Source organism: Nicotiana tomentosiformis, chromosome 4 (assembly GCF_000390325.3).
Source record: "Nicotiana tomentosiformis chromosome 4, ASM39032v3, whole genome shotgun sequence".
NCBI lineage: Eukaryota > Viridiplantae > Streptophyta > Magnoliopsida > Solanales > Solanaceae > Nicotiana > Nicotiana tomentosiformis.
In genome coordinates this window covers 37,039,529-37,056,094 of record NC_090815.1, presented here as the reverse complement: position 1 = coordinate 37,056,094, position 16,566 = coordinate 37,039,529, and the positions used below count along the sequence as shown (strand labels likewise).

Below are 16,566 nucleotides of genomic sequence, written 5' to 3'. Positions count from 1 at the left end.
AGTTGACCTTCTGCTACTCAGTATGGTGGACTTTAATGTGATATTGGGTATGGATTAGTTTTCACCTTATAACGCTATTTTGGACTGTCACGCCAAGACTATGACATTGGCTATGCCAGGTTGATGCGGTTGGAGTGGAGGGGTACATTGGATTATATTCCTAGCAGGGTGGTGTCCTTTCTAAAGGCACATCAAATGGTTGAGAAGGGGTGTAAAGCATATATAGCCTTTGTGAGGGATGTCAGTGCTGATACTCCTACTGTCAAGTCAGTCCCGGCAGTGAGAGATTTCCTAAATATGTTTCTATTAGACCTACCGGGCATGCCATCCAATAGGGATATTGATTTTGGCAATGACCTGGTGCCGGGAACTCAGTCTATTTCTATTCCACCATATCGTATGACACTAGTGGAGTTGAATGAAGTAAAGGAACAACTTCAGGAGTTTCTCGATAAGGGTTTCATTCGATCGAGTTTCTCTCCTTGGGGTGCTCCAATTCTGTTAATGAAGAAGAAAGACAGCTCTATGAGGATGTATATTGATTACAAGAAACTAATAAAGTTACAGTAAAGAACAAGTACGCACTACCGCGTATTGATGATCTGTTCGACCAACTTCAGGGTGTTCGGTATTCTCAAAGATTGATTTGAGGTCAGGGTACCATCATTTGAAGATTTAGGATTTAGATATTCCGAAGACAGCTTTCAGCACTCGCTATGGTCACTTTGAGTTTTTGGTGATGTCATTTGGGCAGACCAATGCCCCAACAACATTTATGCACTTGATGAACAGTGTGTTCCAGCCTTATCTTAATTCTTTCGTCATCGTGTTCATTGACGACGTATTGGTGTATTCTCGCAACCGGGAGGATCATGAGCAACACTTGAGGATCATGCTCCAGACCTTTAGGGAGAAAAACTTATATGCAAAATTCTCCAAGTATGAGTTTTGGCTTGATTTGGTGGCGCTTTTGGGTCATGTGGTGTCTAGTAGGGGGATTAAGGTGGATCCGAAAAAGGTAGAGGCAGTTCAGAGTTGGCCAATACCGTCTTCTGCTACTGAGATTCGGTTTTTCTAGGTTTGTCTGAGTATTATCGCTATTTTGTAGAGGAGTTTTCATTCATCGCAGCTCATTTGACTAGATTGGCTCAAAATAGTGCTCCAATAAGTTGGTCCGACGATTGTGAGAAGAGCTTAAAAAGCTCCAGACTGCCTTGACCACAACTCCAGTTCTGGTTTTGGCTTTAACATCGGGTTCATATACAGTTTGTCATTATGCTGCGGATTGGCATTGGGTGTGTATTGACGTATGAGGGTATAATAATTTCTTATGCATCGTGTCAGTTGAAGCCCCATGAGAAGAACTACCTAGTACATGATTTAGAGTTGGCAGCCATTATTCACGCATTGAAGATTTGGAGGCACTATCTCTACGACATGTCTTGTGAGATGTTTACATACCATATGAGTCTACGACACTTAAAGGACATGAATTTGAGGTAGCGAAGGACATTAGAGATATTAAAATACTATGGTATCAACATTCTTTATCATCCCAGGAAGGCCAATATGGTAGCCGATGCCTTGAGTAGGAAGACTGAGAGTATGGGTATCCTTGCTTATATTCTAGTTGAAGAGAGTCTATAAGCATTGGATGTTCAGGCTTGGCCAATCGGTTCATGAGGTTGGAGATTTTGGAGCCTAGACGTGTTCTTGTTTGTGTGGTTTCTTGGTCTTCTTTGTAGGAGCGTATCAAGGCGCATCAGTATGATGATCCTCACTTGAGTGTCCTTAAGAACACAGTGCAGCACGGTGATGCCAAGGATGTTTATATTGGGGATGATGGGGTATTGAGGATGCAGGTCCGGATTTGTGTGTCCAATATGGATGGGTTGCTTGAGTTGATTCTTGAGGAGGCCCACCGATCGTAGTATTCTATTCATCCGGGTGCCGCAAATATGTACCAGGATGTGAGGCAGCACTACTGGTGGATAAGATGAAGAAAGATATTACGGAGTATGTGGCTTGGTGTTTGAACTGTCAGGAGGAGAAGTATGAGCATTAGAGATCGGGTGGTTTGCTTGAGAGACTTGATATTCTAGAATGGAAGTGGGAGTGTATCACCATGGATTTTTTTGCTGGACTTCAACGGACCTTGAGTAAATTTTACACAATGTGGGTTATTGTGGACAGCCTGACCAAGTCTGCATACTTCATTCCAATTGTGACTACCTACTCTTCAGAACAACTGGCTCAGATCTATATTCGTGAGATTATTCGTCTTCATGGTATGCCAATGTCTATTATCTCCTATCGAGGCTCACAGTTCACATCGCATTTCTAGAGAGTCGTGCAATGTGAGTTAGGCACACAGGTCGAGGTGAGCATGGCATTTCATCCCTAGAAAATGGGCAGTCCAAGCGCACCATTCATATCTTGGAGGACATGCTACGTGCTTGTGTTATGGATTTCGGAGATTCATAGGATTAGTTCTTACTGCTCGCAGAGTTCACCTACAATATTAACTATCAATCGAGTATTTAGATGGATCCTTATAAGGCCTTATATGAGAGGCGATGTTGTTCTCTAGTTGGTTGGTTTGAGCCGGGGGAGGATAGGCTGTTGGGAACTGATTTGGTTCGGGATGCCTTGGAGAAATTCAAGTTGATTTAAGATCATCTTCGTACATCACAGTCTAGGAAGAATAGTTATGCCAATTGAAAGGCTCATAATGTAGCATGCATGGCATGGTATAGAGTTCTACTCAGAGTTTCACCCATGAAGGGTGTGATGAGGTTCGAAAAGAAGCGCAAGTTGAGCCCTAGGTAGATTGGTCCTTTTGAGATCCTTAAGAGAGTTGGTGAGGTGGCTTACAGACTTGCATTGCGACCCAGCTTATCGGAAGTTCACCCGGTGTTCCATGTTTCCATGCTCCGGAAGCATTTTGGTAATCTGTCTCATGTATTAGATTTTGGATCGATTCCTACCACGGACGAGTATACATTTCATCCATATCATCGGCCTCACATGGACGGAGATGCTTATGATTATCATATCACGACTTCCTAAGATACTAACACTGGGTCTACTATTGCTACGGGAGCTTATTAGTGGAGCAAGAAGAGTGGAGATGGAGATAGAGGCTAGCTAAATGCCCTCAAATTCGTCTACGAAAACGTGCTGGTACACGACAAGTAAGTACAACTAACCTAAAATGAGTTGCATTCTCGGGAATGAGTGGTGAACCAGGAATCGACTGTTGTAAGTTAGTTAGTTAGAGATCGAAACTGGACCTAAGAGAGACTAGACTTCTAGTAAGAGTAGGTGCGCCTTAAGTTGAGGAGAGTTGTTCACAATCTTTCAGTTCAGTCCAATTAGACAATGATTTGACTTATGTTGAAGAGCCGATGGCTATCTTGGACAGGCAGGTCCGGAAGTTGAGGTCAAAGAATATTTCTTCAGTGAAGGTTCAATAGAGAGGTCAAATATTCGAGGAGGCAACTTGGAAGACCGACCGGTCATTTTATATATTGTAGCCATTTCTCCCTATTTATTGCCTCTTCCATGTTCATTTGTGGTTATGTGACTTGCTAGGGTGATTAGATTGATTTCGGAAAAGTTTCGCAGTGAATTGAGACACGTAGTCCCAAGGTTGGAAGCTTAAGTTGAAAGAGTTGACCGGAGTTTGACTTGTGTACATGACCCAGGAACAGAATTTTGATGGTTCCAATAGCTCGCATGGTGATTTTTGACGTAGGGGTATGTTCGAGTATTAATTCGGAGGTACGTAGGTTAATTCGTGAAGGCTTGGATGTTTGCTTCATTGCGTTCGCGATATGGGGAACGCGAACACGAAGGCCTTTTTCTGGGTAGATTACTTTTGGTCTTCGCGAAAGCGATGAGGGTCCCGCGTTAGCGATGTATAATACCTGGGCAGACTATATAGTACTCTATTTCTAGGATTTGAGTTACTATATCATATTATGAGTTAGAGGGTTCGATTTTGGCCGATTTTGGAGGAAATTTTCACGATTTGGATCAAGGTAAGTGTTTGTTACTCAAATTTGTCCATTTTTCATGATTCCATCTTTGTTTTTATCATTTAATTAGTAATTTGAATTGGAGAAATTGGGAACTTTTGTGAAATATTTTCTAAAACATAAATTGAGGAGGTCAAAATTGGATGATTTTAGTATGGTTGGACTTGTATCAGAATGAGTATTCAAATTTATGAGTTTGGTCGGGTTCTGAGGTGCGGACCCGGGGTTGACTTTTTAAGTTGAATTTTTGATTTTCATTAATGATCGAATTTTTACTATCCCAAATTGTTTCTTATGACTTATATTTATATTATAAAGTTATTTTGGCTAGATTCGAGCCGTTTGGAGTTGGATTTGATGGGGAAGGGGCTTGTTAGTTGACTGATTTAGCTTGTTTGAGGTAAGTATCTTGCCTAATCTTGTGTGGGACAACTACCCCTTAGGATTAGATTTGATTGTACTATTTGTATTTTGTGAAAGACGTGTACAAGAGGTGACGAATGTGTACACAGGATTATATATGGTATTTGAACGGTTTAGACCCTTAGGATACATATAAGCATTTCATTGAAGTTGTTACTATTTATTTTATCTTTCGTTGTCAAGTTTATTCTTACATGTTTTAATTGAAGTTGTTATTGCATGTTCTAGTTTTCAATGTCGAGGTTACTCTTATATGCATTTATTAGTAGTTTTTTTTACACGGTATTCTTTCCATTGTTGAGTTATTCCCGTGCATTTAGTCGTAGTTGCTATTTCATACTATCTCTTTCATTGTTAAGTATATGTTATGCATTAGAGTTTGAAGTTTCCATTTCATGAAAATACCTTCCTTGTTAAGTTATTGAAGTTGTAGTTGTTGAAATCTATTAACACGTTTTATGGTTGAGTTGTTGGTTATTTGGATACCTTTTCTTAAGTTATATCTTATTTATTTTGTTGTTATTGAGATTTTTGTACACATTGTGGTTGAGCTGTGGTTTATGTGTTATGGTGATATTGGTATTGTTGATATTTTTGGAAATATTGTGGCGTATGGGCACGTGTGGTGCGAGTTGATTATTGTGTTGTGATGTTGATGCGCATGCAGTGGTATTAGGGTGGTATATTGATGCATGTGTGGTGAGATAAGGTGGGATTTATACGCGTATTGCTAGTAAGGGAATTACTTTAAGCCACGCGGTGAGATAAGTGTGCTAAAGCGCGCGAAGCTATTCCTGAAAAATATATTTTTTAAAATAAATGCAAGGCTCACCCTGCGATATAAGGAAGATTATGATTGTGACTTGTGAAATATTAATATGAGGTGTGGTACCACGATGTGATTCTTGTTGTACATTTTATGTTGGAATGATTTTGTTGATTTGAATGGATATTGCTTTGTTTCCTTACCTTATTCCATTCGTATTTTCGTTGTAACTAGTTACTTGTTGTCTTTATCATACGTGCACTCTTTGTTGTCATTATTGTAATTATTTCTGTTGTTAGCCTTGTATTGTTAAGTTGCTTTGCTGTCATTTATTGCCTTTACTTTCCCGTTGTTAGATTATATTAATATTTTGCATATGTTTCTATATCGAGTAGGTGTCTTGACCTGGCCTCGTCACTATTCTACCTAGGTTAGGATCGATATTTATTGGGTACCGTTGTGGTGTACTCATGCTATGCTTCTGCACATTTTTGTGCAGATCGAGGTACTTCTGCTAGTGTCGGACGCTAGTGAGTTGACTCAAACTTTGCGGAGACTTCAAGTTATACCTGCTTGATGCTCACAGGCTTCGGAGTCATCTTCTGTAATTGCCTTTACTACTGTTTATCTTCATATCAAACAATGTTGTAATTAAAGTTTTCTAGTGTATTTCTTTAGAGCTTGTGACTCAGTTTCACCGGGTTTGGGAATTATATCGCTGTTATTCCATTTTGGTTTTATTATGATAGTTATCAGTTTAATTTAATATCTTAGTCGTTATATTTCTGCTAAAATTTCATTGTGTATTAGGCTTACCTACTCTTAGAGACAAGGTGCCATCACAACTTCCTAAAGTGAGATTTTAGGGTCATGACAAAACTATAAATGCAAAATCTCTTAATAGGAAACACTTTACCCTTTTAATACGATCATTCATCATGATTTCAAATTACTCAGGTAAACAAATTTTAAACACCAAAAGAATTTTTGAATTGTTAATTTAATATCTATGAAGCCTGAAGGGGAACCTTGGAGCAAGAGTATACTTGTTTTCGATGGGTTTGAGCCGTGAAAGTAGCCATTAATTCTTACATTAAGGTAAACTATCTATATCACATCTCTAGAGGTGTGATCCTTCCCCGAACCCTATATGAATACCAAATTACTTTACGCACGAGGCTGCCCATTTTAATATCAGTGAAGCCTTTCAAGTAAAAAATCATGTATGTATGTTGTGTGTAGACATGGATGGCAATGGGGCAGGGTGGGTGCGAGGCTGGGCGGGTTTTGGAATCTGCGGAGCGGTGGGGGTTCAAAATATTTTTGAAAAAAATCACGCGTGGTGAGGCGGGTCGCGGGTTAGAATTTTTTTTTTTCCAACAAAAACTTAAAGATCTTAAACGCTAAGGGCCCTTCTTCTTAGCTAAAACTTAACCCCTATGCAGTTGTGATAAGAAAAAACGTGAAATTTGAATTGATCGTCCACAACACAATTATAAATGAAGTAAGTATTGAAAAAACTTATAAGTAGTGATGGGTGAGAACCCATGATTTATTGCTCAAACGACACAACCTAAATGAAATCTCTAATAAGATAATATTTTCATTTGTTCTAAAAAAATCACACGTTTCTAACTTGATTTTTTTTTAAAATTTTAAATGTCTCACTCTTAAGGACATACTAATAATAGAAATATAATAACATTTTAAAATCATAAGTTCAAAAATTACATTCTGATACTATTTATCAAAAGTTTCTTTTTTTCTTTCTTAAATTTCAAATTCTGACCATGCATCCCCGTATAAAATGCAAAGCAGAAAATAATCGTTTAAGAGGGATAGTAGCCTTGATGTGCCAGTTCAGATTTTACTATGTTAATCATATCATTTCTTCTTGTGAGCGTGATGTAACCGTTGAAGAAAAGCTTCCCCGTTGACTTCTTTGTTACTTGAAGTAGGATACCTTTAAGCTTAAATAAAGAAGGAATTGGATGTACCAGTAGGTAGGATCTTCATAAAAATCCGAAAAATCGAATCAAATCGAAAATCGAACCAAACTGACTAAAAAACCCGATACTTTTTAGGTTTGATTTGGTTTTGATTTTAAATTTTTAAAACCGATCAAATTTGGTTTGCTTTTGATTTTAATCAACAAATAACCGAAAAAACCGAACCAAACCGATTATAAAAGTAGCTATTTAAATTTATTATTATACCTATATATATATATATATATATATATATATATATGTATGTATGTATGTATATTTTTATATAAAGTTTCTAAAATTTTATGGTACATCTTAGTCATTTGTAATTTTAGTCTAGTTCTTTGCTATTATAATAATCTAATTTTTTGCCTTTACATTCTAGTTTGATTGGCAATTTTCTTTTACTAAGTACAAGAATTTATTTCATGTTAAAAATAATTAATTTTTAATTGAGTACTTAAATTATTCATCACTATTTGATTCAATTATCATCAATATATCTTGAAATGATAGATTTCTCAAATCACAATTGATTTGACAGTGTTACGTTGAAAATGTAGTCGCCGAAATATGGTTTTGGTAGTATATGTCTCATATTTAAGAAAGAAATTGATAAATAACCGAAAAACCGATAAAAACCGATAAAAATCAAATCGATAAAAAACCGACTCAATTGATTTGGTTTGGTTCAAATATTTAAAAAACCGACTTACTTGGTTTGGTTTTATTTTAGGAAAAAACCGACCCAAACCGATCCATGAACACCCCTACTTGTAGCTAGTTCTCCTATTTAAATTAATACTAATTAGCAGAAAAGAAAAAAAAAATGTACTATCAAATCCTCTCGAAAAGGAAAAAAAATTTAAAGAATTAATGCAGGACGAGACGGGACGGGACGGATTGAAAATAAAAAAATTATGCTTTGCGGAGCTAAGCGAGATGAGTTAAAGTCTTCACGAGTTTATGCAAGTGTGCCCGCAATCGCACTGCCCGCACCGTTTGCCATCCCTACGTGCAGATTGGTAAAGTTTCTTCACTCCTGCCAAGGGGTGATTGAGATGTGAAATCAAATAAGAGACACGACACATACGTCACCTCTGATTTTACATCTTTCTTGCTAAGATAGTGATGCATACACAATCAACATCCATTAGTTCAGTTTATTAAAGTCAGCCACCTCCCACCTTCCCAACCCCACAAAAGAAAAGGAGAAAAGAATTCGAAGAGATAGGTTGGTTTCACTAATTAAAGAAGATCATACTTTTGAAAGAAATTAGTCCATAAAAATGGTTAAATCCGATAAGAAGAAGCTAAAATCGTACTCAGTACCAAAATAAATGATATGAGTAAAAGATTAAACAACCATATACTATAAGACATTGCAAAATATGTGGTGCATCTTGTATTTTGATCTATACTATATAGGGTAAAGGAGAAATTTATTGGCCACTTAATCGAAACATAGCTAGCGTTTGGCTATAGAGTCCCAAATTTATTTTGAAAAATCTGATTTGGGTGAAGTTTGGTTTGAAGATGAAAATGTGTTTGGACATGATTTTTCAAAACATATTTCACTTTTTAGTTGAAAAAATGTGAAACATGACTTATATCCCACAAGTTCTAAAAACTATCACAAATACTCAATAGTACCATTATCACAAACCATAGTCCTGAACATAAATAAGTTTGGTATAAAATTATCATTTTTATAATGAACTATATAAATCATTAATTACAATAAAATCCCATTAGAGAATTACGACTCCTAATTAAAAAGAAAAAGTTAACTGATATGAGTATTCAGAAAGCCATTTAGCCTACAAATCAGAAGCAAAAGTAAGATACACAAAGGATTGGGCTGATAAGGGAGCATATTCATCAAATATTTAGTTGGTCATAATAAATGTAGGCTCTTTTACAAACTATAAAAGTTTAGGGTAATATTTAAAATTTTAAAAAAATGTAGTGGTCATATTTTGGCCCAAAATCACCAATTGATTTTGAAATTTTGGATTTGGGATTTGAGATTTTGCCAAAATGTGGGCAAAATCTATGGCCAAATATGTGTTTGCCAAATAAATTTCAAATTTATTTTGGCAAAACTCATGGCCAAACGGGTCCATAATGATGGTGTTGGGATTAATTTTCAAATCATCAAGTTAGTGTGCAATTAATCTAGATTTAAAAAGTAATTTGGATTGTTAAAATAAAAAGAACTATTTAAAAATCTAGTAACTATCAATATAAAAGAAGAAAAAAGCATTTTTGAAGATAATACTCCATTATTTAAACAACAATAATTAATTAAGTCGAGGATAGAGTCAATGTGGCATGCTTCTCATCTCGACCAAAGAATAAAATATGGAGGTAAAAAGTCAATTGCCTATGTAATCTTTGATCATATAACTCAATGTGTGACTATATTTTAAAGCTTAAAACGTCACGCAAGCTTTGAAAGGGAACTGAAGTAGCTCCTAGTAGCCAGTAGGTTAATGTTACAAGGTCCATTATAAAGAGTGAAAAAAGATTACCAACATTTCTTTTCTTTTTTGCCTTTTGTTTGAAGAAGAAACTGAAAAGAAAAGAGAAATAATATGGGGTTTTCTTCTTTAGGCATCGAGTATTTAAAATAGATTAATTTCGTTAATTCTAATTCACTCGAGTAGCCTTATTAAAGAGCCAATATACTCTCTACTAAAAAGTTCTTATAGCCCAAATTCAAAAATTCTACTAGTTAAATATGAAAGGATTCACCGGTAAAAAATGGACCTTGGGCATAATCCAACGTTAAAATCTAATTCAAAGGATGAAGATGCTCAAATCATATAAAAAGGGGGGAAAATCATAAATAGCTTGATTTATAATTGATAACTGAAAAATAGCTGTTTAAAAAGTAATCAAAATTTAGCTACTTTTTCATGTAAAGATAACATTTGAACAAAAACACCCTTAAAATCTAGAAAACTTCCAGCATAATATGCTAGAGTTTGAATTTTTTATATATGGGATTCGAGCATAATGTGCTGGAATTTGAACTTCCAACATAATATGCTCGAAGTTTATACGCATGAGTTCTGTAATCCAACATATTATGTTGGAACTTTCTGTATTTCAACTACGGTATTTTTATCCAAATTTTATCTCCGCATAAAATAGTGACTATTTTCAATAACTTTGCAAATGTTGGCTATTTTTTATTAACATTCCGAACTGGATAGCTCATATTGTTTTCACTATAAAGAGTCTAATCTATCTTCGATGTGGGATTTCATCACCCTCACGCACGCGCGGACCTGTCATCTGGAGCGTGAACAATCTATCTTAGGGCCTAACATTGGGGGCGTAGCTCTTATACCATGATAAGAATGGACCTCTAGACTAAATCAACCCCAAAAGCTAGCTTAAAAAGTGAAGATTGCTCAAATCATATAAAGAGTCCAAGAAATCCATCCATCTCCGACATGAGATTTTATTACTTCACACGAGTGATAATTTGGTATCATGGTGTAGGATTAAGAGGTCGTTTGGTAGAGTGCATGAGAAAAAAATAATGTATGTATTAGCTTTGTGTATTAGTAATATATTATTTGGTACACTTTTCCAACCTATGTATAACTAATACAAGCATTAGTTATACACTTTATCTTGTATTATCCTATGTATAGGTAATGCATAGCAAACTATGGTATTAGCAATACCAAGATTATTAATGCATGCATAAACTTAGTTAAAGACATAATTACCCCTTAAATCTCTCAAAACCTATTCAAATACTTTCCGCCATATTTTATATATTTTTATATTCCGATATGTTAATTAATTATTTCCCCTTTAGCATTCTACTATAATAAAACAACATATTTAATACTAAATTTGATCTTGAATTCATTCAAAGTATAAAGTGAAGTTTTCTTTATTTGTTAAAGATCCACCTATTTTTTTTAATAATTGGTATTTTGTATTATATGTCATAGCAATTAAAATTTTCTTCTTTTTTAACTTTAATATTTTAATTAGTTTTCTTTTTTTAGTTTAGCTCTCTTGTAAAAAAAAAGAAGGTGACTTTAGAGAGAGAGTAAAGAATGTAGATGATAATAAAATTGTTACAATAAAAATAGTGTACAAAATTAAAGAATGTGGATGATATTTTTATAAACAATAAATTTTTAAAATAATTATGCGATACTTTAATACACCAAACTAAATAATAGATGCTCTACTAATATACTTTATTCAGCACTTTTCTTATATCTACTGCCAAATGACCCTAGAGGTAAAAAAAATAATTGTTGCACAAAAGTTTGGTAATAGGGGAATCGGCATGCATGACCTCTATGATAGATTGATTGATGCAATCCCTCCCCTACCTCATCCCAAATCTTAACTTTTACACTATTCCTTTTACAGAAGATGTGATGAAACAAAAAAAAGGCTATTGACATGATGCACAATTACTCCATTACATTGTCAGAAATCCTTTTTGAGTTGCGACACCACTTTTCTTTGAAAATTAAGGCTATGTAAAGGGAAATATAGGATGGGGTTCAAGCATTTACCTTAACACCGTTGACTCTACTTAATAGTCAACTAATGACTAATTTCCAGTGTATGTGGCTATAATTTTTTAGTCGGTTATAAAAACAATGACTTATTTCTAAAAAGAAAATAATTTAATTTATTTAAAATTTTATTTTATTTTTAACGACAAGCGTTTATCATCACAAATTTTTCGATATATATAAGACAGACAAATTTCAAAAGTTTTATAATCACACAAATATTATAGTAATATATTTAACACTACAAACTTAAAAAATATTTATCTATTTCTTAAATTTCATGATTAATCAAACATAATTATATAAAATAACAGAGTACTTTGCTGCAACAAGAAAACTAGATTTTAAGTGGAAAAACAGAGCATGCAGCTAAACATTGAATGGAATTAACTACTATATGACAAAGTATTTCCTAATAAATATTTTAAGAAAAGAACATAGTACTCCGTAGTAGTTTACGTGATAATAATAAAAAGAACTTACTAGACAGGCTGGTTCATTCCTTCACTCAATTTATTAATGTCTTAATTCACTTTCTTTCCCTACACAATGATGCCTTGCGACAAAGTCTTTCATTTTCCATCACTCTTCCCCTTTTGCAATAACTACTGTTTCTTGAAAAGATAACGTAAAGTGGAAGTCTTCATCCTTTAATTCCTCTTTCATTGCTCTAAAAAGTCATATTACAACCTCAAAAATAAAAATAAAACCTACACTTGATAGTTCATTTCAATTTCCTATACCTCAAACATATTATCTGTCACTTTCTTTTCCTCTCTTTTTAAAGAAAGCCAATATTTACATAGCAGAATCACGAATTGAGAGCCATGAAAGAGAGAGGCAAAGCTGCTGTTGAAACTGATGATAACTTCTCAGATTTCAACTATTCTGTTTCATCAGATATGCCATGTAAGAAACACCCTTCTTCATCTTCTATTGGAATATGTGCTTTTTGCCTTAAAGAAAAACTAGTTAACTTAGTTTGCTCAGAATGTGGTGAGCAGCGACTCTCTTCTTGTTCTTGCTCAGATCATTCCTCTTCTTCTAATAATAATAATCGAAAATCATGCACTGCTGAAGTTGGCAGTGTTGGTAGGATTTCATTTTTATTGGAAAATGAAAAAACTGATCAAACTCCACAACAATCACAACCAAAGAAACAGACAACCAAAAGGGAGAAAACAGAACAAGTAATTTTCCTAAGGAGAAGCAGCAGCAGCTGTGTAGAGATCAAGAAAAACAGCAATGGATTCTGGAAAATTAAGAGGCTTTTTAGGAAGAAAAAGAAAAAGGGTTGTGAGAATGGTAATAATGAGTTGGATGAAAGCAGTGAAATTTGGGTGTCTGATGCTTTAGCAGTTTCAAGATCAAGATCAGTGTGTAGTTTAAGAGGTGGTGGATTAAATGATACAGATGAAGGCAGTGATTACAGATTTTCAAGTGCTAAAATATCTGATGTTACTGGTGGTATATTAATGGATTCTGATGAGCCAAGAAAAAGTGGATTTAAGGGTACATTAGATAGTGTTGTTCCAAATAGGAGTATATTTCCAGTTAAAGAAAGTGATTTGGATGATTCAGCTTTTATTGATTTAAAATTGGATTTATCATCAGAGTCTAAACAAGATTTTCCTACTGCTATGAGGCTAAGTAATTCTTCAGATAATGGCTATGGATTTGTCCATTCTATTGGTAATTTGAGAGGCGGGAATGGTGTTTTTACACACAGTGGTTCATGTAGGATGTCAGTGAATGAATTTGATAGAGGGATTAAAAGAAGTGGCAAAGGAAACAAAGTGTGGAAATGGATTTTCAAGCAAAGTTCTGGAAGGAAGAGTACAAGTAACAGAGATGATGAAAATGATATTCTAAAGTCTTGAGTTACTCCTATAAAATACTTAAGAAATATTTGTAATTCTCTCTTCTTTTTTTTCTTTTTGTTGATATGATATTCCTAGCTGGTTTAGAGACTCACTTTGAACAGTAAATATAAAGTTTCATATTTCTGCTTTGAATTATTTTCCTTTCTTCTTATCTTCTGTACCATTTGCTCAATACACTGGCGGTGGATTAAAAAGCATAATAAATGGATCTTTTTATTATTATTATTCATAGTAATTAAGATATTTTTTTGGTTAATCTTTTCCCTTTCTTTTTTGATTATCTTGATTACACATTTATGTAGTGGTGGAGCGACTCACTGCGTCTAAATCGGATTTAGTAATTGTTAGAAACAGATGTAAAGGAAGTTCTTAATGTTAGTTATGAACGTTTCATGAATATTTATATGTTGAGCGTTCCTAATATCATCTTATACCAATCAATGTGACTACTGTTATTATTGGAGGTTTTAGGCCATCTTGCCAAAATGTCCTTATCTTTTATGTGTAAAAGGAAAATTTTCATGTGTAAAAAAAAAAAGATAAGGTCATAAAACTAAAAACAAGTTTGTAAAAGGCCAAAAAATCAATTAACCTGTTATTGTTTTTCTACTTATTTCCATCATTGCTACTATCAGATGTCTAGAATATTTTTTTCATAATAGATATTTTGTTTAAGTCGATTACTCCAACCACTTTTAGCAACTCATAAAATGGACTTTAGAGCTCATTTGGATTGGCTTAAAAAAGTAGCTTTTCAGCAAAAATAACTTTTAAGCTAAAAAATAATAAATTGGGGGTTGCCCAGCTTACTACTTTTTGATTTGTTTTAAGCAATTTTTAACTTATTTTAAGTATTTTTTAATTTTGTCAAATACTAAAAAAAAAAAGTTAAAAAAGCTTAAAAGCTGGTTTGACTAGCTTAAAAGCCAATCCAAACACCCTCCTAGTTAGATTTAGGAGTTGAAATGGATAGAAGGAAATAGGGTCAGATCAATGTCATTTTCGAAGACATGGGCTTTACCCACAATGGACTGGTGGTCCACATCTGTACGGTAAACCAGTAGAAAGCCCAATATAATCCTTCCATTCACAGAGCTTTGAGAGTCAATTTGTTTTCTAGATATATGGGCTTACCGACAAATTAGATTGAGACTAGGAGTCTATAGATGAGAAAATTGGTTAGCATAACCACTTCTAATCCATATTATCAGAGTTTAGCCTAGAAGTAAAACTCCAATCCTATGCTGGAGTTTCGAATCTGTAAACGCAAAACTCAAACATCATATGCTAGAGTTCTGCCATTATAGGATTATTACTGTTGTAAATAAGAAAGATGTCAAAAAACTACAGCTTCCGATACGTTGTGCAGCACCCCACACCTTATACCTCTTCTCACTAATTACATCAATGAGTATTGAATTTGATTCCTCAACTCCATAGGTGGCGTGGCAATAGAATCCAATCTACTGTATTGGCGTTTCATTAAGTTATTTTGTCCTCTTTGAATTTCATAGTTTTGAACTTATAAAGGTTTGAACCCCAATAATTATTGTTGTAATTTTTGAACCTAGCTATAAGTGTTTGAACTCCAAGAATCGTTATTGGGTTTAGCTTGTTACGATCCTAAAATCCCACCTTAAATAGTCGTGATGCCACCTAATCTTTAAGATTAGGTAAGCCTAACACACATTGAGAATTTAGCAGAAATAACAACTAAGATATAAATTTAAATTGATAACTATAATAGTAAATCCAAAATGGAACAACAACCAAATTAACCCCAAAATCGATAGAACTGAGTCATAAGCTCTACTGAAATATACTAAAAATCTCTAATACAATAATGTTCGAAAACAAAAGAAACAGTAGCATAAGATCTCTAGAAGGTGACTCCGAGGTCTGCGAGCGTCAAGCATGTATACCTTGAAGTCTCTATAAAGTCCGAGTCAAATCACTGGCATCCGGCACGAGCAGAAGTATCTGATCTGCAAAGCGTAGCATGAGTACACCATAATGGTACTCAGTAAGTATCAAGCCTAATCTCGGTCGAGTAGTGACGAGGTCAGGTCAAGACACCTACTAGACATAGAAAAATGTGCAAAATATTAATATAATCTAATAACGAAAAAGTAAAGTCAATTAAATTACAGTAAAACAAGTTATCAATATAGGGTTAACAACGAAAATAAAAGCAACAAATGACAACAAAGAGAGTACGTGTGATAAAGGCAACAAGTAACTAATTTGTCACGACCCAAAACTCAACCTGTCATGATAGCGCCTATCATGTTACTAGAAAAGTCGACAACTTAGACACTTCCAACACTTCCAAATTTAGAATATACTAAAATAGGTTTTAAATAAGTAAGAAATCTCATAAAACTGGATAAAATATCATAATTGAATACAAAAGATTCCCAAAACCAGGGTGTCACTAGGTACATGAGCATCTATATAATGACATAGTTTGGTACACTGTCTGGAAAGAAGAACTGAATAAATAAACTGAAAGATAGAGAAGGAGAGTCAAGGCCTGCGGATTCCAAAGCAACTACCTCGATGATCTCTGAATGTCTGAACTCTGTGAATCAGCAACCGTCGTGACCGGAAACACTTGGATCTGCACATGAGGTGCAGGGTATAGTGTGAGTACAACCAACTCAATAAGTAACAAATCTAACCTTTGGACTGAAAGTAGTGACGGGTTCGGGTATTACAGTCCACATATAGCATTAATAGTACGGAAAAGTTACAGAAAAATAAGACAGTGATATCTCAGAAATTCATAATCTACAAGTAAAGGTACAAGAATTTAGACATGCTTTTAGGTTTCGCAATAAAACTTCAACACAGAACACGACAGATCCAGCCCCGGGCAGATCCAACCCAAATGCAAATTAAATA

The 16,566-nt window shown here is 34.6% G+C and overlaps 1 protein-coding gene across 1 annotated transcript; it reads left to right on the top strand.

The window, feature by feature from the left end:
* The first annotated feature begins 12,606 nt into the window (after positions 1 to 12,606).
* LOC104092737 (uncharacterized) lies at positions 12,607 to 13,659 on the top strand. Its single transcript, XM_009598404.1, has one exon. The coding sequence runs from the start codon at positions 12,607 to 12,609 to the stop codon at positions 13,657 to 13,659; it is 1,053 nt and encodes a 350-aa protein (XP_009596699.1).
* Positions 13,660 to 16,566: the final 2,907 nt, after the last annotated feature.

What these genes read in the sequence shown, in the direction of transcription:
- LOC104092737 (XM_009598404.1), top strand. Translation starts at nt 12,607, where the DNA reads ATGAAAGAGAGAGGCAAAGCTGCTGTTGAAACTGATGATAACTTCTCA.